This window comes from Myxocyprinus asiaticus, chromosome 49 (assembly GCF_019703515.2).
Source record: "Myxocyprinus asiaticus isolate MX2 ecotype Aquarium Trade chromosome 49, UBuf_Myxa_2, whole genome shotgun sequence".
In the NCBI taxonomy this organism is placed as follows: domain Eukaryota; kingdom Metazoa; phylum Chordata; class Actinopteri; order Cypriniformes; family Catostomidae; genus Myxocyprinus; species Myxocyprinus asiaticus.
Genome location: NC_059392.1, coordinates 17,723,594 through 17,750,407, shown reverse-complemented (window position 1 = coordinate 17,750,407; position 26,814 = coordinate 17,723,594). Strand labels below are relative to the sequence as shown.

Below are 26,814 nucleotides of genomic sequence, written 5' to 3'. Positions count from 1 at the left end.
TTCCGTCATATTCGTTTGGGGATGGTAGGCTGTAGTCAATTTTTGTATTACTCCCCACTGTTTGCAGACTAAGAAAAAGTAGTTGTGAGATGAACTGAGCTCCACGATCTGACATTAAATAGGCAGGGGTGCCCCATCGAGTAAAGATTTCCTCTACTAGGATCCTGGCTATTTGGGGAGCTTTCGCCACTCTCAAAGGAAATAGCTCCACCCACTTGGAATAGAAGTCAACAATAACTAAGAGATGTTCATTTTGTTTGACACTCTTAGGGAACGGACTCATCAGATCAACTCCCAAGCATATGCCCGGGTTCAACTAATGGTGTAGATTGTAGATATCCAGATAACTTGGTTAACACGGGCTTATACTTTTGACAAGTTTGACAATCTTTACAATACTTCCACACATCAGCTCTAACAGTAGGCCAATAGGTCATGTCCAAAAGTCAAAGAAGTGTTTTCAATCTTCCTGGATGTGCACTTAATGGATTATCGTGTACATACTGCAAGAACTCTTTACGAAAACCCACAGGGATTACAAGCTGTAGTTTCTGTCCCTTATTTCCAGCAGGTACACTGCAAAATAGTACTCCATTCTGCATGACGTAATGTACTCTTGCAAGATCCTGAGTGGTTTGGGAATCTACCTTCTTACATAGCACCTGGATTTCCAAGTCATTCTGTTGTGCAGTAGCTATCTGATCAAGGTCTATGGGTAAGTCGTTTGGGAAAGCAGTAGACTTGGTAGCATTGACTACAGCCAGCATCTCTGATGAGCCCGTGTATTCTGGGTTTCGGGACAACACATCTGGTATGACATTACACAGACCTTTTCTGGACTTAACTGTGAATTGAAAGCCTTGTAGACATAGTCCACCGGGTGAGAGGAGAGTTTGGTTTAGGATGTTGAAAAACCCATGCGAGCACCGCATGATCAGTGACCACTTCAAAAGGTCGCCCTTCCAAGTATTGTCTCCATTTTTTGACAGCCCACACAACAGCCAAACACTCCTTTTCCAAAACAGAATAAGCTTTTTCTGCTCCTCTTAGCAACCTAGAAGTGTAAGCTACAACATATTCCTCTCCTTCCATTTCCTGTGTTAGTACAGCTCCCAAGCCAATCTCATTAGCATCGGTCTGCATTTTGAATAGCTTACTAAAATCTGGAGGAGTTAGCACTGGTGCTTTTGTAAGGTCTTGTTTTTTTTTTTTTTCTAAAGCCTGCTGACATTGCTCAGTCCAAATCCATGAAGTTTTCTTTTGCTTAAGAGCATGTAAAGGGGCAGCTTTCACTGAAAAATGAGGGATAAAACGGTGATACCACCCTGCTATACCTAAAAACGTTGAACGTCCTTTAGCGATTGGGGTATCGGAAAATCCTGGACAGCAGCTACCTTTGCTGGATTAGTTTTTACTCCTTCCGCTGAAACAATGTGACCAAGAAAAGTCAATTCTCGTTGGATGAAGTTGTATTTTTTAAAATTGAGTGTGAGACCAGCATCATGTAGACATTTGAAGACCTGAATTAGATGTTGAAGATGCTCCATTTCATTCCGAGAATACACCACCACATTTTCCTCTTAAATCTCCGAGTACGTGTTCCATCAGTCTTTGGAATGAAGCAGCAGAGTTTTTCAACCCAAAAGGAAGATGTAAGAATTCAAATAGTCCTGAGGATGTCACAAATGCTGTTTTATGTATACTATCTGCTTCCATCTCCATTTGCCAATAACCACTTTTAAGATCTAGGGTGGTAAACACAGCAGCTCCATGTAATGACTCTAAAATATCAGGAATTTATGGCATTGGGTACGCATCAAGGTGTGTCTTCATATTCAGTCCTCGATAGTAAATACAGAATCTTGAGCCACCATCTTTTTTTGGAACTATTACCACAGGAGAAGCCCAAGGAGAGACTGAAGGACGTATGATCTCTTTAGCTAACAACTCTTTGATTTCGGTTTCAATAAACTGCTGCTTATCTCTAGAAACTTTGCAGGCTCTTTTTCTGACTGGGAATTCAACAGTGGTAATGATGCAATGTTTTACCAGGTTTGTATGTCCAATGTCTTGTGTATAAATGGTAGGCCAGTTTAACATCATATTTTCCAGCTTCATTTTGATCTTTGGTTGAGTGTCAGCTTTTTGAATACGTTGCTGCATAATCTGCAAGGTGTCATCTGTAACGGAAAGAGTGGGTACAGCAAGATAAAAATGCACAGTAGAACAGACGTCCTTGCTCAGAAATGGAAAATAAAAATATTTTCCAGCTTCTATGGCAGAAGGCAAGGTGTACTGAGCTTTTTGGAAGTCTAACACGATTCCTGTCATCAGTAGAAAATCCATGCCTAAAATAATTGGCACAGTCAAATCAGTATCCATCATAATGAACATTGTCAAATCTACTGGTACTCCTTGAATTTCACCTTGTCAATTTACCTTGCCCAGAGCTGTCTGCTTCTGTCCATTGGCCAACATGAATGACTGTCCTTGACACTGCTGGTAAGTTTCTGTTTTACACAACTGTTTCCAACAGGATTCTTGGATAAGGGACAATGTGCTACCTGTATCCACCATGGCAGTGAAATACCTATCTTGGATAACAATAGGAATAACAACTGTTTTAATGTCTGGTCATGCTGAATTTTGAGTGGCTTGCATGATTCTGTTATTTGCTATGGAAGGATTTCATTGAGGTTCACGAAAGGTTTGTGGATTCTTTCTTTGTTCTTCCACATTCACCTGACTCCAACATCTTTTTGACTCATCAAAATCTCGTTCTATCTGTGTGCCGATTCGCCCACATCTTTCACAGTTCCTCTCATCAGACTCGCCAGTCGTGGATTACAATTCCGTAGAATAGCTTGTCCCACTTCTCTTTCAGTCATCTCTTTTTTTCATCTCATGCACAAAGCATGGTAATGAAAGGCAAAGTCTCTGATACTTTCCCTGACTCCTTGTTTCCTTTCTAATAATTTTTATTGCAACCACTTCTTCATAATCTTCAATTTAATCTGCTTCCAATTTCTAACATTCCTTTAGCTGTTCCTTTCAAAACAGTGGTTAAAATGGCCAGTATCTCATGGTTAGAAAGAGGACGAACAGCAAAATACCCTTCACATCTTTCAAGGAACACCACTGGATCTTCATCTTGAGTGTTGCTAAAATCAGGAAAGTACATTTTTACAGGAGCATTGTATTGCATTGATGAATCAGCTACAGTTATAGCACTGGTGAGCTGCACATCATCAGTTTGTTCTCTTTAATTACTGGAGTGGATGAGGAGAAATTTAAATGTGGTTGGTTGGGATTAGACATTGTTGTAATAAGAGACTCAAATTTTTTGCTCAATTTGGATATCTCTTCTTTTCAAACAGTCTACCATAGATCTTGCTAAATCTTGTATTGCGAGTTCAAACCTTTTTGTAACTCTGTCGCATTCACGTTCAAGCAAATAATGCAATCTCTCTTCAATGGCTTTACATTTGTTTTCCATCTCTTCATAAGAAACACATTCACTCACCTTCTGATAGCAGTCCTCAACCCGCCTTCAAGTGATATTATTCATCCATCCAGCTGTGCATTTTTAGGTATAACAGATAGAATTGGTTGGCATGGTTCCCCTTCATCTTCAGGTGGGGGAGGGGGTGGTAAAGGAAAATTATCCAGACTCTCACCTGTGTACTCTTCCTCATCTTCCTCAGAATCCAGGTACAAATCACTGAATGTATTGATCAGTTCCCTGATTGGTTCTCTGTGAGCAATGAAGGAATTCGATGTAAAATCCAGGCTAGGTATGCCCCATCCTCATCCAGAGCTTTATGGCTTGTCATACTGAATAAAGACTCATAACACAGTAAAATGTCAGTGAATGAAGTTAATTAGTACGGTCCCTGTTTGGGTGCCATTATATAATAAACTCATACTTCTATGAGCAAAATTTAACAATCAATCTGAAATTCTTTTGGGAGGGATCTTCATACCAACTTATCACTAATCACTAAACTGGTTGAGTTCAAAATAAATAAAAAAAACAATATAACAGACAACTGATTTTCTTAATGTGGATATTTACAAAAGAAATAGTTCTGATCTGAGACTGAAGAGTTGCATACAGTGAAAGTGATGAAGATTATCTGAGTTAGTCCATAGATTAATGATGAAACCTTGTAGCTGATGTTGATGCAATCAGTTCATTAACACCAGTAACAGTCCAAACCAAATCCCCATATCCACACGTTAACTCCAGGAACAAGCAGAAATTAGTCCCATCCTCGTGAGTAATATCCATTTTAGATGACACAAGGCGATGTGATATAATGCAGGCAAAGTTGTCCTTTCAATTTCAGCGTAATGACTCCCTTGCTCTTACTCCAGCACTAAAGAAAATATGTCCACCCCATATCCTCCCAAATTTTTCAGCTTCTCTCAGATGGTGTGTGGAGACTACAGCATAAGATTAGCAAAACAGGCAAGCTGCTCTGACCATGCTTTCCCTTTACCAAACAACTCTCTCTTATTCTTCTTCTTCCTCTTATTTTATGGCAGATTGCAACAAACTCGTGCATTACTGCCACCTTCTGTGATCATGAACCAGAGACTCTAACCACTACCTCCTCTCCCCCCAACCTCCAACCCAACAAGAGTCAATGCTTCAGCCAGCGCTGCATGTTCAGCTCCTCTAGCTTTTGCTCGTAACCCTTCCTAGACCAGAGGGAGGGGGGAGAGGGAAAAAAAATAAATAAATATTTACCTATACATTCATACCCACACACCCCTATATTTTTACTAGGGTTTTAATACTTTCATATCCTAATTACCTATATCCTACCATTTAGGCCTGTACACTCCAGAAACTTGAACAATACTGTTATTATATTCCCTCCTATCTTCGGATTAAAATATTTTTTAATGAAATATCTTGTTCCCCATTTCTCCTCATCTCCTCTACTAGAATTACTCTTTCCTCTGTGTATCTTCCACAATGCATAATGACATGTTCTACTGTTTCACTGATTCCACACCATTCACAAAGCCCTGTTGGATGCTTTGATATTAATTGCATTGTCTTATTTAGCCCTGTATGCCCCAGTCTGAGTCTTGATAAAATATTTTCCTCTCTTCCTACCAGAATGCCTTCCTTTCCCCACTTTTGGCTGTATTGAATACAAATGTCTTCCTTTAGTTTCAGTATCCCAATACTGCTACATTCTTTGATACATTTCCTTTTTAACTATTGCTTTGATTTCTGATCTACTATATGATATATCTATTTCCACTTTTGTATCCTGTACTGCTTGTTTTGCCAGCTTATCTGCTACCTCATTCCCTTTCACACCCACATGTGCTGGAACCCACAAGAACTGTACCCTCACCCTTATTTGTTGCAACAAACATAATTCCTGGAGAATCTCCATTACTAAATCTTGTCTTGTGACAGACTGTTGGGCATCGATCCTTGAGAGAGCGGCACTGGAATCTGAATATACTACTACATCCTTTACACCTGTTTTATTAATCCATCTTAATGCCATCACAATTGCTATCATTTCCCCCGTGAACACTGATAACTTATTTGATATCCTTACCTTCCTTGAAATTTGCAATTTTGGTATAACAAATGCTATACCTACTTGTCCACTACTTGGATTCTTTGATGCATACGTAAATATTTGAGTAATGTGTCCATACTAGCCTAGTTTCCATCCACTTTTCGCGCTATTTTGTTATCAACAAAGTGAAAATGCGTAAAAAAAAAATGTTTGCGAAATTTGCCGTTTTCTGCCTGTTTCCATTCAAATGGCCTTTTATCGATAAAAATGGTGTGCGTGATGACGTCATGCCTAAAAAAACACTTTGTCGCATAAGTTTTGGTTTAGCGCAAAATAAATCTGCCCTGAAGCCGTTTCCATGCAGAAATGTGTGTTTATCGCTAATTCGCCTCCCAGATGTCCCTAATTTTTTTCCTCCGAAGTTTTGGTAAAATGGGGAGAGTATTGAGAAAATTCATTGAAATTAGCCAGCTTACTGTCATTTTAATTTCACAAATAAAAGCAATCAGAAGATGAGGAACTGCAATCAAAAGGGAACAGTTGCCTTTCTGATAGGACTGTAATATTAGTCCTGATGTTGCGCCTATCACAGGTTGCCACCGGTTCTGACCCGAAAGCGAATCGTCATGGTCATGTTCAAGCTGGCAACCTGCACCAAGTAGTGGGGAAACTTTCGGTCTTAGTATAAGGACCATCCATCGATGTGTATATACTGTGTGCACAGCTATTAAAGAAAAATTGATTCAGTGTAACATCAGTGTTTATGATACATTCCTGATATTCAATAGGCTATTTTGAACAATCATCTAATCTAAAGCATTGCCATCACAACTGCATTGTGTCCCGAATATTTGACCATCAACTTTTAACGACCAACTGAACTTGATTGTCATCTAAAATTAATTTAATGTCATAATGCAATTTACATTTTCTGAAGAAGCTCAGCAAATGCGATCTGAGGTAAAGAGGGTTAGATTTAAAATATTTAAACGTTTTGAAATGTTCAAAAGCTAGTTTTCTGAAAGTGAACTCAGCACTGGACAAATATTTCTGATAGTTTATAGCCTTGAAAAAAAGTGTAGAACATTCTGAGAATGTCATTCAGCTGACTTTTTTCGCCTACAGAACAGGGTAAGGCTAATTTAAGTTTGTGTAAAGAAAAGGCAAGTAAATAATTTTTTTTTATAAATAAAAATACATTTTTCGTTTGGTAATTAATTTTTTTAATTTATTGCTTTTTTCGTTTTGTAATTTATTTACTTTAATACAGGGAATTGTACCGGCATTTTTTCAAAAGTAAGCTAAGCAATAATTTAATAGAATTGGGCTGTTAGTGTTTCAAAAAAGCACACTGAAGCGTTTCTCCTAGTATTATGTATTTATTTTTAATTTAAAACATCTTTGTACACAGATATATGTTTTTTTGTATTTTGGTCTAATTCCATGACTGCCGTCTATTTTGAATGGTGTGGAAAAGCAACTTTAATAAATAAACGGATGTCTACCATGATTAAATTAAATCACAAACAGTGGGCATTAATTTGTTCTCCGTGCACTTGTCCGTGTGCATGATACGAGATATCTGTGTTGGCACTCCTGGAAGTGTCATGTTTGCAGCATCGGATCTGTGCAGGTATGCTGTTAAAATCAATCCATAATCACGTACAATAAATTGGCTTTCAAGGATGTATACTGTCATCATGATTAACACAGGCTAATGATTGGGGCAAATTCTGTCATGTGACACTACATTTTTGCGTTAATGCCAATTTTCTCGACAAAAAGTGTTTCTAAACCAGTTTTTCCGCGACATTTAAAGTATCGACATAGAGTTTATGCGCTAGAGTTAAACGGAAAAATATTATGTCGACACTTGTGAAATTTTGATGCGTTAAAATTTTTTCGCAAAAATCCATGGATGGAAACGTAGTTACTTTCTCCACAAATACTCCCTTACTCTGATTACCTCATGCTCACTCTGACCTTTTTGTCTACATTCCAGTAGTGTTAAATCTACTAGTGGTTGAGGCAAAATCCACAACGGAACAGCTGGCAGGATCACTCTTGGTGTAATTCTAAAATCCTTTATACCCATCTCCTTTACTAGATCCCCTACCACCCATCCAAAACTATTTAATTTTTTCTTCCCATACTCCCAACACAGATCTAATAACTTTAAGGTGGGATGTGATTTGTCCTGTCCCTTAAGATTTGCCCAGTAGACCATTATCAGCTGTTGTCTATTTGAAGAGGCATTTCACCTACTTCTACCTGTAAGGCTGAAACTGGAGATGATGGATATGCTCCACAACAAATCCTTAATGCTTGTGCTTGAATTTTATCTAATTTAGCTTAATGAGTTTTAGCTGCAGATCCATAAACTATGCTTCCATAATCCATCACTGATCTAATTTGTGTTATGTATATGGCTTTTAATGCCAATCTGTCCATCCCCCAGTCTTGACCGGACACACACCTCATTATATTCAAAACTCTTTTACATTTCTTTCCATCTATCATTTCTTCAATTATCTGACCATTTCTATCTACTGTTGCCCCACCCCTAAAGGGTACTTTGCGCATTAAAGTTCCCACACCAAATTATTCTCTCATTTCCTTGACCTTCTATAGCTTCTAATTCACTTAACTCCAGTCTCTTACATGGATTATACAAATTTATTATAACATATTTTTTACCTTGGTCCCATATCTCAACTACTACATATTCCATTGATTTCCCTATTCCCACCAATCTATACGGAATTCCTGATCTTATGAAAGTAACACATCCCCCTCCATTACCCTCTACTCTATCCCTTCTTACTGCTGAATATCCCTTCAAAACAAAATCAAATTTAGGTTTAAGCCACGATTCTTGTATACATATCACATGTGGTTTAGCCTTCATTCGATTTACATACCCTTTGAACTCCAATCCATTTGCAAAAAGCACAACGTTTTTCTTACTTACACTTTACTCATCTTCCCTGATCCTACCTTCTTCTCTCACTCTTATTGGTTTTCTTATTGCCCTTATGTTCTGCCCTCTTCTGACTTCTCCTTGCTCCTTAATTCTACTACTTTCACTGCCTCAACATATGACAATCTACATTTGTCCCTCTCTTTCTGTACCTCCACTGCTTTCTTCCTAACTTCACAGCCCCCATATGAGACATCATGTGCTCCACCACAATTGCAGCACCTAACCTCAGCACCTGCTTCACATCTACCATAATCATGCTCACCTCCACAATGAGCACATCTCTTTTTTGCCTTACTGACTTTAGCGATGTGTCCATATCTCTGGCAATTGTAACATCTTACCGGTGCTTTCGCATATGCTCTTACTGGATAACTAATATAATAATAACCTATTTTAACTCGATTTGGTAACATCCCATCTTCAAACTTTAGCATTACAGAAAAACTATCCACTCTATTTCCCTCTCTATTCACCTGCAAACATCTGGCCTCATCAACATTCCCTCCCTCAATATTCCTCTTTATCTCTTCCATTGATACCTCCAAGGGTACTCCAGTAATTACACCACTAACCCATAACTTTCCTCCTACTGGCCTACAACACATTACCTCTTGCTTACACACCATTTTTAATCTCATCACTTTATTTCTCTGTTCATCATTGCTGCATGTCACCAACAATGCCCCATCTCGCGTCACTCTAGCACTGCTAATTTCCCCTATTAATCTTCTCAACTCATTTGTCAAAGCAATAGGACTAATCCCTATCATACCACTACTATCTTTAAACCTGACCATAATTTTGAACTCATTCCTTCTCTCCTCTACCACACCCTCTCCTCCACTCTCCCCTGTGCTACTTGCTAACCCTTCCCTGCTATTCTTTTTCCTCTTCTTTGTCCCATTATTTGTGGATTTACCTCTCCCTTCTCCTACCTGTGCCCAACCTACCTCCATCTCATCTCCTTCTCCCTCCTCCGACTCCTCTCCACTGCCCTTAGTCTCTGGTTCAGCCACACTCTTTTTTATTCATGATCGAGTCATCTCTCCCATTCCTGACTGCTGTCGCCGTGACCGATTGTTGCTTCCTCCGAGAAAGAGTCTCAATCTGGATCAGTTTTCCTTCAAACAAAACCGCGTTTAAATAAACTCTTTACGCTCCGCTCTGGCCGCTGCAAGTATCACCACCATCCAAAAACTCCTCTCTCTTCTTCTACTACATACCTGTATTTAAACCTAACCCACAGAAACACTAGTTCCCCCGATGGTGGGTAGTAGAATAACAACAAAAGTAACATTTAACTGGTACAACAGAGCAGTTCATTTAAAAAAGTTCAGAATAGAAAAGTTTAGTATGGAACAGTACAGTTCAGTAGAGAACAGTTCAGCATGGAATAGAACAGTTCTATACAAAACAGAAAAGTTCAGTTCAGAACAGTTTAGTTCAGAACCAAACAGTTCAGTACAAAACAGGAAAAATAGAATAATTCAGTACAGAACAGTAGAGTTCACAACAGAACAGTTCTATTAATTCTGAACAGTCAGTTCAGAAGAGAATGTGAGAGTTCAGTACCTGTACAAAACAGAATAGTTTAGCACAAAACAATGCAGTAGTGTTCGGTTAATTTAGTTTACTGTAATTATTGCCATATATCATATGATAATGAATGATTAACATGTGATCAATAATTCTTGCTTACAAAAGAGCCGCTGAGAACTACAATTGACCTTTGGTCTGAAGTTAGACTATAAATTATTTTTACAGGGCTGTCAGTGTCATTTCAGTCACTGAAACCATGGCCATGCGACAGTTCCTTCTGATTATTGGAATATTTGTTTTGTCATGCTTTAAAGGAGGTTTCACAGTTAATCCCGGTAAGTGTTTTTCCAATGTGTGCTATTATTATTATTATTTTCACTCTCTAAACAAAGAGAAATCAAATGAAGAAAAATAAATTTTCTTGAATTTATTTAAAGAGGAGGAGAAGCCAAACTTCTGGCATGTTAAAGCAAAACAGGCTCTGAATACGGCACTCTCTATGAAGCCCAACATGCATCGTGCTAAAAATCTCATCCTCTTCCTCGGAGATGGTAAGTGTACAGAACCTAATGTATATGATCATGCAGAGTGGCATGTAATTATTTTTGGCATATTTCTTGTTTTTGCCTTGTTCTTTTCCATTTAATCTTTTGCATCTTGATGCACATTGTGTTCATTTTCCATTTCAGTTATTGTAGAATAATCTTAGATCATATCGATTTGCATCATCAGTTAATAGCGCCTTTTCAGCTATTTTTTCAAATGTTATAAAATGTACCAATACTACAATATGCATTTACCTAAACATAAAATGTAATTTCAAGTGAGGAACAAATTTTTGAATAAATACACTTATCTTTTGAATTTGTGCATATGTGTGCTTTAGAGTTGTGTAACATGTTGTTCTTAACCTGTGATAAGGCATGGGAATTAGCACTGTGACCGCAACCAGAATCCTGAAGGGACAGATGAACGGACAGACAGGAGAAGAAAATGTCCTGGCCATGGACACATTTCCACATCTCGCTCTGTCAAAGGTACACAAAACTACCTGTGTCTATCAGTCTGTGAACTGTGCAGTAAACTGAACAGAACGATACAATTCAGTTTTTTTGATCAGTACGGAACAGTTCACAAGTTGCCACCAAATACCTGGACATCCTATCAATAACAACAAAAAAAGCAGCCAATTGCTGGCAATTATGCAAGCAATAAAACATTTTTATGACTGTTTACTCTTTGTTTGATATTTAACATATTTAGTTATTCTGTCTCTTTAAGTTTGTTTGTTATGAAAGGCTGGTAACATGCTGCTTAAAAATCCTAAATTTATAAGAACAACTGATTACACTCACCGACCACTTTATTAGGAACACTTGTACACCTACTAAGCCAATCGTTTGGCAGCAGTGTAATGTATAAAATCATACAGATACGGGTCAGAAGCTTCAGTTAATGTTCACAACAACCATCAGAATGTGGAAAAAATGTGATCTCAGTGATTTCGACCGTGGCATGATTTTTCATACTCAAACCAGACAGGCTGGTTTGAGTATTTCTGTAACTGCTGATCTCCTGGGTTTACATGCACAACAGTCTCTAGAGTTTACTCAGAATGGTTCCAAAAACATCTTCAGTTCTGCAGATGGAAACATTGATGAGAGAGGTCAACAGAGAATGCCCTGACTGGATCAAACTGACAGAAGGGCTACGGTAACTCAGATAACCACTCTGTGCAATTGTAGTGAGCAGAATAGCATATCAGAATGCACAAAACATCGAAACTTGAGGCGAATGGGCTACGACAGCAGAAGACCACGTCAGATTCCACTTCTGTCAGCTAAGAAAAGAAAGCTGAGGCTGCAGCGGGCAAAGGCTCACCAAAACTGGATAGTTAAAGACTGGAAAAACATAGCCTTGTCTGATGAATCTCAATTTCTGCTGAGGTACACTGATGGTAGGCCCACTTTCTGTTTTTGGCTGACAGAAGTGGAAACTGACATGGTCTTCTGCTGTTGTAGCCCAGATTAATTTATGCCATTTCTTGCTCACTGTGCTACAGTAGCCTCTCTCCCATAAATTAATGAGTGGAGAGTTTTCCACATGGTTGTTTAACGCCAATAGACCATAGCAGAGACACACAACAAGCAGCAATATAGATTATACCGAAAAAAAAACACACTGTAGAGAATGAAAATGAAGCAAAGTAAAACTATCATCATGTTTCTGACATCCAGTCTGACACTGATGGTTCAGCTGAGCCAGGAAAAGGTTTGTGACTGGACAAGTAAACAAGTTGCCAGAGTGCATTTAGTCTATTATAATAAGTTGTTACATACACTCACCAACCATTTTATTATATAACCAGCCAATCATCCGGCCATATAAATGTAAGTCTTTTGACACAAGTCTTCCCATTGCGTTTACAGTACACGCATGTGACTAGCAGATGTTTCTTAAAGCAGTTGGTTCAGTTAATTCAAAGTTTTGGAAAGCTTCATCTCTCCCATCACTTGTAGATTTTGTGCATGCTGAGGTTTTAATTGTTTATTATGTGTTTGTGTAGACCTACAATGTGGATAAGCAGATGCCTGACAGTGCAGCGACAGCCACCGCGTATCTCTGTGGTGTGAAAGCTAACTATGGCACTCTGGGTCTGAGTGCTGCTGCACGCCGCAAAAACTGCAGCACAACTAAAGGCAATGAAGTTAAATCTGTTCTGCATCAAGCAAAGATGGCAGGTAATGACAAAGAACAACAAATACCAATATTAGTGGATTATTTCCAAGCTATTGCAACCTACTACTACATCTTAATGCAGATGAAATTTAAATTCAAAATTAGGAAACGGCTCCTGTCCTAATCAGATTGCATATAGGGAGCGGCGGAACTGCATATCTGTACATAGAGTATATGGGTTTTTTTCTACTATTCGTTGACATTTTGGCTTTTAAACTTTTGAAAAATGAAACTTTTATAAGTGTATAATTGTAGAATGGTAGAATTTAGGTGATAATGCACAAATTACAACAAAAAATCGCCAGTTTCACAAAACAGCATGGGATACAGTTAAAGAGAAGCTAACACTACAATAGATTATGGAATTCTAAAGCAGAAAAACAAGTGGGTATACAGTTCCAACGGTATATGCAAATATTGATCCTTAGAAGTCGTTATATGCAAACAGTATGCATACGCATATACGTGTGTATGGCCCTGACTACACCACTGAACGAGACGCTGCATCAGTAGCTGTGTCAAGGTTTTGTAGAAGGACCCAAGATGCAGGAAGGCAATGATGGAGATTTATTGAAAAAATAAACAAAAACAACTTATAAACAAAACACTCATGAGGACAAAATAAAACAAGATAACAATAAAACTGAAAACAAACAGACAGGATACACAGGAAACAACACGAAACAAACCGACTGAGGGTAACTGGAATACACAGGAACAACACGACTAGACTAGGAACAAAACACAACAATCTGGTTGGAAAGACAAGACAAAGGAGAGAATATATAGAGGAAGGGAAAATTTAATACATGTGCTGCTGATCAGATAATGAGCAGAGCAAATCAGCATTGGCATGATGGATTGGCTTGGCTTCACGGCCTCAGGGAACTGGACAGACTCGTCGACAGCCACTGGGAACTGGACAGGTGGCTCCAAGACGGAAGCAGAATCAGACAGGGAAACAACCACCGCTGCCGTGAGTACTAGCAGTGACAGGGAAACGGCCTCCATGGCTGTGAGCACTGGTAGCGACTGGGGAACGGCCTCCGTGGCCGTGGACGCTGGCAGTGGCAGGGAAATGGCCTCCGTGGCCATGAGTGCTGGCAGCGACAGGGAAACTGCAGCGAGAACGACCGATGCCTCTTGGCAGTCGGCAGCAGAAACGGCCGCCACCTCCTGGCGGTCAGCAACGAGAACGGCCACGACCTCCTGGCTGTCAGCAACAAGAATGGCAACAAGAAGGTCCTCTTGTGGTCTTCCAACGCTATTATGCCAGACTGTTAAACTGAGGCCAACTGAGTGAATTGGAAAGCACGCAAATTGGGCTTCTAATTTAAATGTCGGTTAATTTTAATATATCGATGCCTCAAAAATATATAGATAAAATCACATGCCAATCAATAATCAATATATCGATATTTTATGACATCCCTAATTATTACATTATTAATTTTTATTAATTCTGCCTATTTATTTCCTGAAATGTAGAATTATATTTTTTAACTGATTAAAATATTTCTCTAAACTAAGTTTGATACTGTCAAATCAATTAACATAGTTATTACAACAGATTTTCATCAAATTGTTTTCAGATAACTTGAAACTTATAACTCTGGTCAAATTTATGTTAATTAATTAAATGTCACTGTAAGTTAAATACATATAGGTGGAATTTCATACATTGTTTATTAATATGATCAAATACTGTATGAGCTTCTGGAAGTACTCCAGTATTGTTTATTGAAAATTTAATTCCATTTTAAATATACTTCATTAAATTTCCATATGGAAATCTGATATATGGCCATATATGAACATATAGCATATATAAAATTATAGTTCATATATTTGTACATATTCAAATTCCAATAGTATTTAGGAAAATATGTTACATTTATGAAAACAGCCATTTTTTTAGTATTTTGAAATAAATGTTGCATTTATGTACTACAAGTATGTGACTTTTTATATTAGTAAAATCCATATATGAACATAATATATGTTCATATATATGTTTTGCATATATTGTCATGTATCAGATTTCTGTATGGTTTCAAATTCAAATCACAATTCAGGATTCTGTTTACTACCTCAATTGAAATCCATTTCAAATTAAGGAATTTTACAGGCATTCTCAATTCAATTCTGAATGGCACACACACCTGCCCTTTACACTTTCATTTATGTCTCTCAAGGTTAAAGGAGCAATTGAAGTTACAACGTTATCTTATCTGTGACAAAACTATAGGTTGTTAAAGGCTATATCATTTGTGTCATTCCGTTGTAATAATGATATGGTTTTATTTTCTCTAGGGAAGTCTGTAGGCATTGTAAGCACAGCACGTGTCCAGCATGCATCACCTGCAGCCAGTTACTCTCACACCGCTGACAGGGAATGGTACAGTGACAAAGAGCTACCTTCTGAAGCCGTGGCAGGTGGATGCAAGGATATTGCATATCAGCTCGTCCATAATACCGATATAAATGTAAGGGGGAGTGTTTGGAAAACCAGTTTGAAAATTCTGTTTGGTGATACTAGTAGTGATGCAAAAATTACACACTTCACATTTAATTACAATGGCAAAGTATCAACAAGACTCACTCAAAATATCTCACTTGTGAGCTAGCTATATAATCCCGCTATAATTTGATTGTTGCAGGTTATTTTAGGTGGCGGCAGGCAGTACATGTTTCCCAAGGATATGAAAGATCCTGAATACTCAACAGTGACGGGTAGCCGACAGGACAATGTAAACCTCATTGATGAGTGGCTCAAAAACAGAAAGGTAAGCCAAACAATCCAAAAGCTATTGGTGTGACAGAAAATAATTCACAAATTAATTTATTAATTATATGCATTTGGTTTATGTCTCCAATATTCTATTGCAAATATTAAAGGGTTAGACCACCCATAAATTAAAACTAAATGTCATCATTTACTCACCCTAATTTCATTCCAAACCTATCTGACTTTGCTCTGTTTAGCACATTGTCTCAGGTTTAAACTGTGTTAGACATAAAACAACCATCGTTGACATCACATCTGGTGTGATGGATCTTCACATGCCATTTTTGAATTTGAGATATGAGAGCTGTGGTGGTGGGCAAATTTTGCAGTAAATAACTTACATTTCAGACTCTATTTAATTTTTTATACTACTAATATAATAATTTTCCTTATTTTTGGAGCATGATGGCCCCAAAAGGCAGCCTAAAATCTCCTTTTGTGTATTATGGAAGAAAGAAAGTCATGTGGGTTTGGAATAATATGAGAGTAAATTATGACAGAATTTTCATTTTTGGCTGAACTATTCCTTAAATTTCCTATCTTTACTTAGAATGCCAAATATGTCTGGAATAAACAAGAACTTGATGCTGTCAAAGAAGAGAATACTGAGTACTTGATGGGTAAGACTGCCTTCTCAATTTAGAGTGAAATATGTTCCATTTTATTTTAATTTATATAATTTATATAACCAATAATGTATACATCATATATAAACTAGATAGTTAAAGTTTGAATAACACAGGCAGGGAGGAAGGGAGGAAAGAAAGAAAGAAAGAAAGAAAGAAAGAAAGAAAGAAAGAAAGAAAGAAAGAAAAAGAAAGAAAGAAAAAAGAAAGAAAAAAAGAAAATTGAGTGTTTGTTTACATTTGAATTTTGAAAAGTTGGAGTTTGAATAGTCTTGGCCAGCCCTTACAAAAAATCTTACAAACTTGCCACAAATTTGCCACTCATTATTTTCATATGCAAATGAGCTTGTGATTGACTGTAAATGTTTTACAGAAGTTTGCAGCTCTTCACCGGTAATGGTGAACCTGCAGCAAATCTTTGGCAACAATGGACAAATGAGCCACAAAGCTCATTTGCATGTGTAAATAATCAGTGGCAAATTTGCCTGCAAGTTTGCCATGAACTCTTGGTTTTTGTAAGGGTATTTGAACATTTCGTACTTTACATTTACATTTTTGACTGTTGAAGTTTAAAAAGTTTTGGCCCGTTTGAACATTCCATCATTTACATTTAAATATTGCAAAAACTGATATTCCGATCTCTTAGAAAAGTCGTTGCAACCAGAGTCAGAAAATTCTAAAGATCTGTGCCGAGTTTGGTGGAAGTAGCATGAAAACTTGAAAATCCCTAATCAGCTTTATATGTAGAACAGTATTTTGGCTTTTTCAAGCCAACAAAATTACTTAGACTCAGCAAAGGTATTTTTGATCATTACTTAACCATGCTGCTGGGTTAAACTGTTAATAAATGCATATTATTTCAGTCTTTGATTAAGTTCTGTTTGGCATGTTGCATTTGCCAGGTCAACTATTCTGGTGGGTGACCAATGTGGTTTAATGCTGTTGTTTTTATTGCTGTGATTAGGACTTTTTGAGCCAAAGGACACCAGGTACGAGTTGGATCGTGACACAAAAATGGATCCATCCTTGACAGAGATGACTGAGAAAGCCATAAAGATTCTTAGCAAAAACCCTAAAGGATTCTACCTCTTTGTGGAAGATAAGTGGATATTTTGTGTGGTTTCCATTGCATAACCCTTGTTGTGCCGAATGCACTTATTTTGGCCTGTTTTCTTTTGTCTAAGTGGGAGAATAGATCATGGCCATCACGCAGGGCAGGCCAAATACGCTTTGACCGAGGCTGTGGAATTTGACAGGGCCATTGCGCGGGCGGCTGAGCTGACCAGTGAACTGGACACTATGACTGTGGTCACCGCTGACCACTCACATGTCTTTTCTTTTGGTGGCTACTCTTACAGGGGAAATCCTGTGCTAGGTATGGAACAATCTAATTCATCTATAGATCAAAATGTATTATTTGTATGTCGACACTTCTGACATTTTTTAAACATAAATGGGTGATTCTTCAATTAGGAACTTTTCTGGCCCCTAGCATAACTTCAACTTTAACATCACAACATTACAAACTTTAATTTAAAGCAAAAAAGTATTTGGAAATTGGACAAAAAGTCAAAAGGTGCAAGACTGTGTACTTAACATCTTTAATGAGGAAATGAACAACAATCCCATTGAAAGCATGCTTTTAACATTTTAATCAGATGGATGCTCCATCTAAATTTTCTTTGGGTTAGAAAAGGAAAATTGACAACAGCATTTCATTAATATTTTTAGATCTGAAACTGGAGTTTTAATATCAGACCCTATTGAAATATGCAAGAGAGCAGCACATTGTTATGAAAATCTTTATAAGAGTGAGAATAAAGAAGACTGGGATGTTGAACTATTATTATTTATTTATTTATTTATTTATTTATTAGAATTACCTTAAGTCACTGAAAAATCTAATACAGCACTTAATAAGCCTATAGTCTTGGAAGAGTTGCATAAAGCTCTATAAAGCATGGAGTGTGGAAAAGTCCCTGGAATTGTCAGAATTCCAGTTGAGTTCTATATTTCATATGTCTTATTGGACTATTATAGGAGATGATCTGCTGGCAGCTCTTAGAAGTTTAGGTTTAGAATAAGGGTGTTTGCCGTTGAGTTGCCGAAGAGCAGTAATCACTCTTCTGGCAAAAAAAGGTGACTTAACTGATGTTAAAAGCTGTTTCTTTGCTTTGTTGTGATTATAAATGACTTTATAAAGTACTAGCAATAAGACTTGAAAAGGTTTTGGAAGAAGTAATCCATCGTAAACTGTCCTAATGTATACCTGGCAGGTCAACATTTGATAGCATTTCATTAATTCGAGATTTGTTAGAAGTATCCAAAATATACAGTCTAAATACTGGCTTGATTTTCATAGATCAAGCGAAAGCTTTTGATCGTGTAGAACATAAACATTTGTGGAAATGTTTGCAAGTTTTTTGTGACAAAATTAGAACTCTATATAGTGATATTGAGAGTGTGTTGAAGATTAATGGTGGCTTATGTGCTCCTTTTAAAGTTGGCCATGGAGTTAGACAAGGATGTTTATTGTCATGCATAAGCATTAAAACCCTTTTCTGCACAAGTTGAGAGCAGAATTAGAAGTATTAATGGAACACTTTACATTAACATTCAATTTGTAAAGGGTTTATAAAGGGGTTTAGTAATGATTAATGACTCATCTACAGATGCATTATAAATCATTTATGTGCAGTTATAACAACATGAATAAAAAGGGCAACTTTCATGCAATACCTGCCAAATAGTGAGCCAATATTAACTCATGTTATAAATGCTAAATAAAGGTACTTGTTCATACTTATTTTAATCTAAATCATGAAATGTCATAATTCATCATTTATGTAATGATCCAGCAAAAATAGACAAGTATAGGGATGAAAAGGTGTTGTGTCTATATTTATTATTGTTTTGTCTATGACTATGACACTTACCTGGTAATGTTAATGTTAATAGAATGGTGCTAATCCGAGTGGTGTCTGTAACAGTCCTCTGGTGGTCTTCATGCTCACACACAGCATTGTTTGACAATTTTAATTTCTTTATTGTTTATAAAAAAAGATTGTTCAGCTACTGTTCAGATAATTGAGAAGATAAAAGGGCTTTTTAACAAATGGATGTGTTATGTGCCAACGATGTCATACAGAGGTTTTGTGCTCATCATAATTAACCAAGTGGCATCCTCTCTGTGGCATCGTTTGGCTTGTGTCAATCTTTATATTTATTGGTAAAAATACAATCAATTTAGTTTGATTTCTTTTGGGATAAATTACTCTGGGTGGTACATAAAATTTTGTACTTACCAAAAGAAGAATGTGGGCAAGGTCTTGTACACTTACAAAGCAGAACTGCTGCTTTTCGTTTGCAATTTCTACAAATATTTCTTACGGGTCCAGAGGAATTTAACTGGATACCTGTGAACATTGCTATAATTAATTTTTTTCAAGTGTTGGAATTAGACGAAGCCTTGTTTTTGATGGACGCCAACAGGATTTATATAACTAGCAAGTTTCTAAAGTGTGGAGTCTTTTTGATGTGAAATGGACTCAGATTACAAACTCTTTACTTTGGTTTTCGGAAAAAACACTGATAAATGGCGCACATTTGGATACAGTGCAAGTGGAACGCTGACCGAATTCTTCTTTAAATCTAGAGTTTCTACTTTAAGATGTTTGATTAACTTATCAGGGGCCTGGTTTCAGAAATGTGCCAGGTTCAATACAAGTTAAACTCAATCTGGGTTACAGTGAAGCACTTACAATGGAAGTGAATGGGGGCCAATTTTTTTGTGTTAAAATACTCACTGTTTCAAAAGTTTAGACAGAAGATGTAAACAATATGTGTGTTAACATGATTTTAGTGTGATAAAATCACTTACTAACCTTTTCTGTGTAAAGTTATAGCCAGCAGCAGCCAATGTCAACAAAACCTAAAATCCTAAAACGATTGTAAAAATGGCGATTTAAACAACTTATAACTCAAATAATACATGAGTTTTAACAGAAGAATTAATGTAAGTGCTTTTATAAATGTATAATCTTCACATTTCTGGTTTTAAACCCTCCAAAAATTATCCTCATTCATTTCCATTGTAAGCATCTCACTGTAACCTCAATATTTTCTTTTTTTAAAGAAAAGGAGGGATGAGTCCAAATTAATTTTTGTGGTTATCAACATTATGCCATAAATGCCGTCGATTGAGCTAAACTTGTATTGAACCCGGAACATCCCTTTAAATACATTTAAGTAATATAAAAAATTAAAAAAAATATCTGATGAAAAAGGAACATCTAATAAAGCAATAAGCCACAAGAGGCTGTGCGTTACAGTGATTTTACCATGGGTAAGGGCCGTCCTTAGGGCCTGCTCCAAATGGCACATTTGATGTGGACTTATGCTCTTAGAAGACTTGTGGACCTCAAGGGCTTAGGGTTCCATCTAGGACAGGGCCACTGGCATGATGCGAAGCGGAGAGCCTAAATCGTCCTTACAGTAACACACAGACTTAAGTGGCTTATTGCTTTTATTAATTATAATCCTAATAAACAATTCGTCTATTCAGGCTTTAATAAAAATGTGCTATTCCAGGTGTGTGTTTATAGTCATTTTACACTGGCTTCGAAAGAGGCTCATCTGATCAGAATTCATGGTCGGAATTATCCATTTAATAATAAACATTAATGCATATTGAATTGACCTCACTCTAACAGCAGACTAGAGATAAAGAAAGAATAAGGAATGCAAGGAAGAAATTATTATGAATTAGCAGTTAACAAAAGTAGAGTGAGAAGTGTTTCAGATTTAAAAGCAAGAAAATCCCCATTGAAAAACACTGATGTGGGCTTAAAGGGAGTGTAGACCTTTTTTACAGCAGCGCCATCTTTGACGGGAATGACAACGAGGTTGTGAGGGATAGATGTACAGTCATTTCAATGGGCTATACTGCAGTTTAAACTGTTTTTGGATCATTCCACAGACAAAACATTGAGAAAACATCTTTTCAAGAACATTCAGTAGACAGAAAACTCCAGACAACATGCGTTGTGGAAAATCAGATGTGATCTAGGAGCTTTTTACAGCTTTATACCATTCATGCCATTGAAGTGATGTAAGTCTATCCCTCACAGCCCCGTTGTCATTCCCATTAAACATAAAAAAATGCCTCTACCATAAATAAGGTCTATATTGGGCTTGTTCTTTTCTTTTTTTTTTTCTCCCAATTTGGAATGCCCAATTCCCAATGCGCTTTTGAGTCCTCGTGGTCGCGTAGTGATTCGCCTCAGTCCGGGTGGCAGAGGACGAATCCCAGTTGCCTCCTCATCTGAGACCATCAACCTTATCATGTGGCTTGTTGAGCGCGTTGCCACGGAGACATAGCGCGTGTGGAGGCTTCACGCCATCCACCGTGGCAACCACGCTCAACTCACCACGAGCCCCACCGAGAACAAACCACATGATAGCGACCACGAGGAGGTTACCCCATGTGACTCTACCCTCCCTAGCAACCAGGCCAATTTGGTTGCTTAGGAGACCTGGCTGGAGTCACTTAGCACGCCCTGGGATTCGAATTAGCGATCTCCAGGGTTGGTAGCCAGCATATTTTACAACTGAGCTACCCAGGCCCATTGGGCTTGTTCTTTGACAGGGCAGCAAAGCAACAGTTTGAATATCTAGCTAACTTGTTTTTTTGTTTTTTGTTTTCTTCTCTAAAATCTTTGAAATATCATTACAATCACATACAATATAAAGAACCCACACCATCACAGATTATACCAAAATCCACTAGAAGGTTGACTAAGGCCATGAAAAGGTTTTTTTTTCCAGGAGATGTGATACTGAATGTTTTAACATCAACAAAAACATAGTTTAAGGATTCAATAATATTTTTCAAGGTTTCAGGTAGTGAGAAGTGGCCCTCATTTAGGAATGGAACCCATATATGGCTTAATAATGACTAATTTCTTGTGTCTTTTAGGCACTTCCTATTCAAAAGCTTTGGATGGTAAGCACTTTACTAATGCACTTTATGGCAACGGTCCAGGATACCAGATTGTGAATGGAGTTCGCCCTGACGTGAACGAGACCGTCTCAAGTAAGTTTTATGAGTTTAACTGTAATCCCCTCGGGTGCAAAAGAGCATTTTTAAAGGCATGGCACAAGCTGTGTGTTTTGAAAATACAGACACCCCATCTTGTGGACTTGTAGGTTACTGCAAAATAATGAAACAGACCTTTCTCTCACACTGCGATCTATATTATTAAAGAAATAGGACTCAAGAGTGAGCATTCTGTCATCCAGACCAGTCTGACTTTCTTCCATGGAACACAAAAAAAAAGATGTTTCGTAGTATGTTCATACTGTTGTTTTCCATACAATGAAGGTGAACATGACTATGGCTGTCAAGCTCCAAAATAACACAATAGCACTGTGTGAGAAATTTAAATCATTATTTCTCTGTATATCTTCCTCACTACTGCAGTTCTCAAATATCATTTGAGACTACTTTTATAGTGCTAATTTTTTATTCTTAGAGCTTGACAGCCTCAGTCCCCATTCACTTTGATTGTATGGAAAATATCAGTGTGAACATTCTTCAAAAATTATCTTTATGTGTTCTGTGTATATAAACAAGAAACAAATCATTCAGACAGCTGCTGCTTGCAAACATTATAGCCTACAATTTATTGATACAACGTTTCGGTCACACGACCTGCGTCAGGTATTTCCTTCAGTGTCTTTCCCACGCACCTGCTGAATATCTATTAGGTGTGTGCTGGTAATTCTTTTTTGTGTTCAGTGTAAGAAAGAAATATATGCAGGTTTGGCACGTCATGAGTAAATGGTGACAGAGTTTTTATTTTTGGGTGAACTATTCATTTAACATTTTACTTAAAGTAAATTTAATGTGTATAATTTTTCCAAGGGTTAAAATATTTCTCCTATCCTAGCTTAATAAACAGACTGCACTATAAGGACATTTTAGGCTGATTTCCCTAAAAAAAAAAAAAAAGTGTAACACTGTAGCTCTGTGATGCTTTCAAGACTTTGCTCTGTTTGATTGAGCATCTTGACACAGCAACATTGGCTGAACCAATGCCGTGTGTTTGGGGAAGGACTATCAGTTTGTCTGACCAAACCTGAAAACAATAATTATTAATATAGCCGCAAGTAGAAATTATCTAGGTAGCACATGTGAAGAGAACATGACCTGTGACAGAATAGATCCTGTGGATGCTGTGGACACAGTTGTTTCTGGTGTCAAATTTAGCGTCACCCAGCATTGGAATTGGATAAAATCTGGCATGTGACCTCAGAATGTCCCAGTGCCCATGTGTATCAAGTTTTGTTAAGTTTGAATATTGCACAAGATACAGGCCAATTATTCATTATGGGCCACACCCAAAAATGTATTGGCTCATATCTTCTGAACAATAAAATTAATCAAAAAAACATTTGGTAACTTTTCGTCAGTAGCATCTCTAGATGATACATACCCAATTTCATGCAAATCAGACAAACATCCTACAATGAGTTCAAAAAAGTAATTTAAAAAATAATAAAAGTGGTAGAATATTTATTTTTATTTTTTGCCGAAATTTAAATATATAATCAAATTATGTAGGAGCAGTGAAGGATTCAGTGGAAACTGATTTTTATTCTAGCCCTTATGGTTCTGAAGTTATTAACAATAGCTTAAAAAAGCTTATTATAGCGCAACCTTGTGGACGATTCTCCCTATATTTGGTATTCAGTCTAATTTTGGCAACCTTCAAGTGGATGCCATATTTCATAATGACTGGCCATTCACAATGCATGTTAATAGCTGCTGAAATTTGATTTAAGGATAAGTAACCACTTGAATAAAAAAAGATGCATGCCATATTCCAACTTCCTTGATAAAATAGTTGCAGAGTTATGATGGTTTTTAAGTTATAACACTCCACATAGGCAGAATTGGACAAAATTTGGCATGTGTCCTCAAAACTTCTTTGTGTTGAAGTTGACCAAGTTTTGTTAAGTTTAGACAATGTGTTTAGAAGATATAGGCCAATAAGCAAAAATGGGCCATGCCCCAACATTGTATTGGATTATAACTCTGAAGCTGACCCCTAATTACAGTTCTATTAGTGACACTAGTGGTACAGAAATTACACACTTCACCTTTAATTCAAGGTAAATGAAACAATATTCTGTATGGTCAATCTATAATGTCAACTATTAATTTATCATGGTTCTTCCTCCTAGGCGGTGATGAATATCTTCAGCAGGCTGCTGTACCTCTCGAATCAGAAACTCATGGTTCTGAAGATGTTGCCATTTTTGCCAAAGGTCCAATGTCCCACCTCTTCCATGGAGTCCAGGAGCAAAGTTACATAGCTCATGCTATGGCTTATGCAGCCTGTATTGAGCCTTACACTGACTGCCAAGTGGAGCTACAACCCACCATATCCACTAAACCTGACAACAACTATGCAGCTTCCACTCAGTTCAGTCTCCTGGTTCTGGTGTCGGGCTTGGTGTCTTCTCTCATGGCTCTGACATAATGCCACTAAAGGGGATGAGGAGTGTTTCTACTAACACACTGCAATACTCAGCAATGCAACTGCTACATTTGAAGCTGTCACACTGCATAAAAAAAAACAACAGTTTTTTAATCAGTTTTATTATTTTCAGTAAAAATATCTAAACATCCTTAAAAAATCCTCTGTGAGGAAATCATTTCAGTTTCGACTTTTAATGGAGTTTAGGCATGCAGGGGTTGTCCTACACTTCCAAAGGTGGTGGAGCAAAATTGAATAAACTATTAATTAAATATCATGTCAAATGATAACAGTGTGGTGAAGTGTGCATTATATCAAGATATTACGTCCACTGTAATTTGCTGGTGTTTTCTTTAGGTGAAAAGATGGCTCGAAACAAATTAAGTCTGCACTACTGTTGGAATAGATAGGATATTTCGATGAGCAAATTCCATAAATGTATTGTGAAATTTGATTTATTAAACAGTAATTGAACTGAAACCAATGGAATATTCATTTGGAGCATAACAGCAGATCAATTCTGACATTTCATAATGATAAGGAACAGGATTAACAATAAAACAATCTCACAGTCTCTTTTATTGCATCGGTACTGTAGATTTTTCTTTAAGAAAACATTCCCCACTTTCATGTTTATGGCTGCATTCATACTTATGCATTGTATGAAGGACTGTTGGGGGACTGTTTATGGGGCCAGTAAATCTGAAAAGGGTCTGCTACAGTATCACAATAACATGGTTTTCCAATATTGCTGTAGAGTTGTCTTGTTTGCCCAAGGCCTTTGATTTAATTGATTATTCTATGCAGACATGGCACTCATTTTGCAGATGTAAGGGATTCTGCACAGTCTTGCAGACACCATCAATCTGAGGTGACCTCACCACAATCTGTGTAATCTGTACAAATCTTCTGTAGTGAACCTGTGGGATCTGTTGAGTCAGTCTTTCTTAGCTGGTTTCAAAATCATCTCAATCAAGCTAAAGTTAAACCTGAAGCTTCTGAGCACTTCATGTTGCTATTCATAGGCAACATATGTAGGCATATTTGTATATTGCATTGTAATCTGGTTGCTACTATGATATTACATTGGCACTTAAAGGATTAGTTAACCCAAAAATAAAAATTCTCTCATGATTTACTCACCTTTAAGCCATCCCAGATGTGTATGACTTTCCTTCTTCAGCAGAACCGAAGTGAAGATTTCTATAAGCACATTTCAGCTCTTTTTGTCCATACAATGCAAGTAAATGGGTGCCATCAGGCTGTTCGCTGTTTGAAGGTATAAAAGGCATATTTAGGCAGCATAAAAGTAATCCACATGACTTCAGTTGATCAAATAATGTCTTCTGAGGTCAATCGATAGGTTTGTGTGAGAAACAAATCGATAATTAAAAAGTTTATAACCAGCCAGCGCTGTTTGAAATTACCTAACTCTCAAGTGACGTTCATTCCTCTGTTGTAAACAAAGTACACGCTTCTGACTTCTTGTGTGAACGCACCATTGTGCTTACGTCACGCAACAGCTCCGTGATGCGTCCACTGCGAGATTTTTTACAAGTTAGTAAAGTTTTCATTAGCTATTTATTTTTTACACAAACCTATCGATTTGCTTCAGAAGACATTAATTGATAAACTGGAGGCGTGTGGATGACTTTTATGCTGCCTAAATATGCCTTTTGGACTATAACAGCCAGCAGCCTGATGGCACCCATTCACATAAATATATAAAAATCTTCATTTCGGTTCTGCTGAAGAAGGAAAGACATACACATCTGGGATGGCTTAAAGGTAAGTAAATCATGAGAGAATTTTCATTTTTGGATGAACTATTACTTTAAGGCAAATGAAAATCATTGCTAATGACGTCCTGTAATAGAAATGCTACATGCTACTAGCATATCTTAAGTGATCAGTTGAGGTTGGTAAATCATGTGATCCTAACATGGCTGCCCCCATGAGGGAACCCTCCCCATGTAGAATAAAACAACTTTTTAATATGACTGGAGTCTTTATCTCACGTGAGTGCTCATGATTTTACGCATAT

The 26,814-nt window shown here is 37.3% G+C and overlaps 1 protein-coding gene across 1 annotated transcript; it reads left to right on the top strand.

Moving 5' to 3' along the window:
- The first annotated feature begins 10,328 nt into the window (after positions 1–10,328).
- Positions 10,329–25,885, top strand: alpi.2 (alkaline phosphatase, intestinal, tandem duplicate 2). The gene is made up of 11 exons (XM_051693647.1): positions 10,329–10,409; positions 10,512–10,625; positions 10,996–11,111; positions 12,641–12,815; positions 15,127–15,299; positions 15,474–15,599; positions 16,152–16,221; positions 17,192–17,326; positions 17,411–17,602; positions 22,205–22,321; positions 24,475–25,885. The coding sequence occupies exons 1-11, from the start codon at positions 10,331–10,333 to the stop codon at positions 24,771–24,773; spliced, it is 1,596 nt and encodes a 531-aa protein (XP_051549607.1). The 5' UTR covers positions 10,329–10,330; the 3' UTR covers positions 24,774–25,885.
- Positions 25,886–26,814: the final 929 nt, after the last annotated feature.

What these genes read in the sequence shown, in the direction of transcription:
- alpi.2 (XM_051693647.1), top strand. Translation starts at nt 10,331, where the DNA reads ATGGCCATGCGACAGTTCCTTCTGATTATTGGAATATTTGTTTTGTCA. An exon ending in AGGTTTCACAGTTAATCCCG is followed by an intron (nt 10,410 to 10,511) that starts GTAAGTGTTTTT and finishes ATTTATTTAAAG; the next exon opens with AGGAGGAGAAGCCAAACTTC. An exon ending in CACATCTCGCTCTGTCAAAG is followed by an intron (nt 11,112 to 12,640) that starts GTACACAAAACT and finishes GTGTTTGTGTAG; the next exon opens with ACCTACAATGTGGATAAGCA.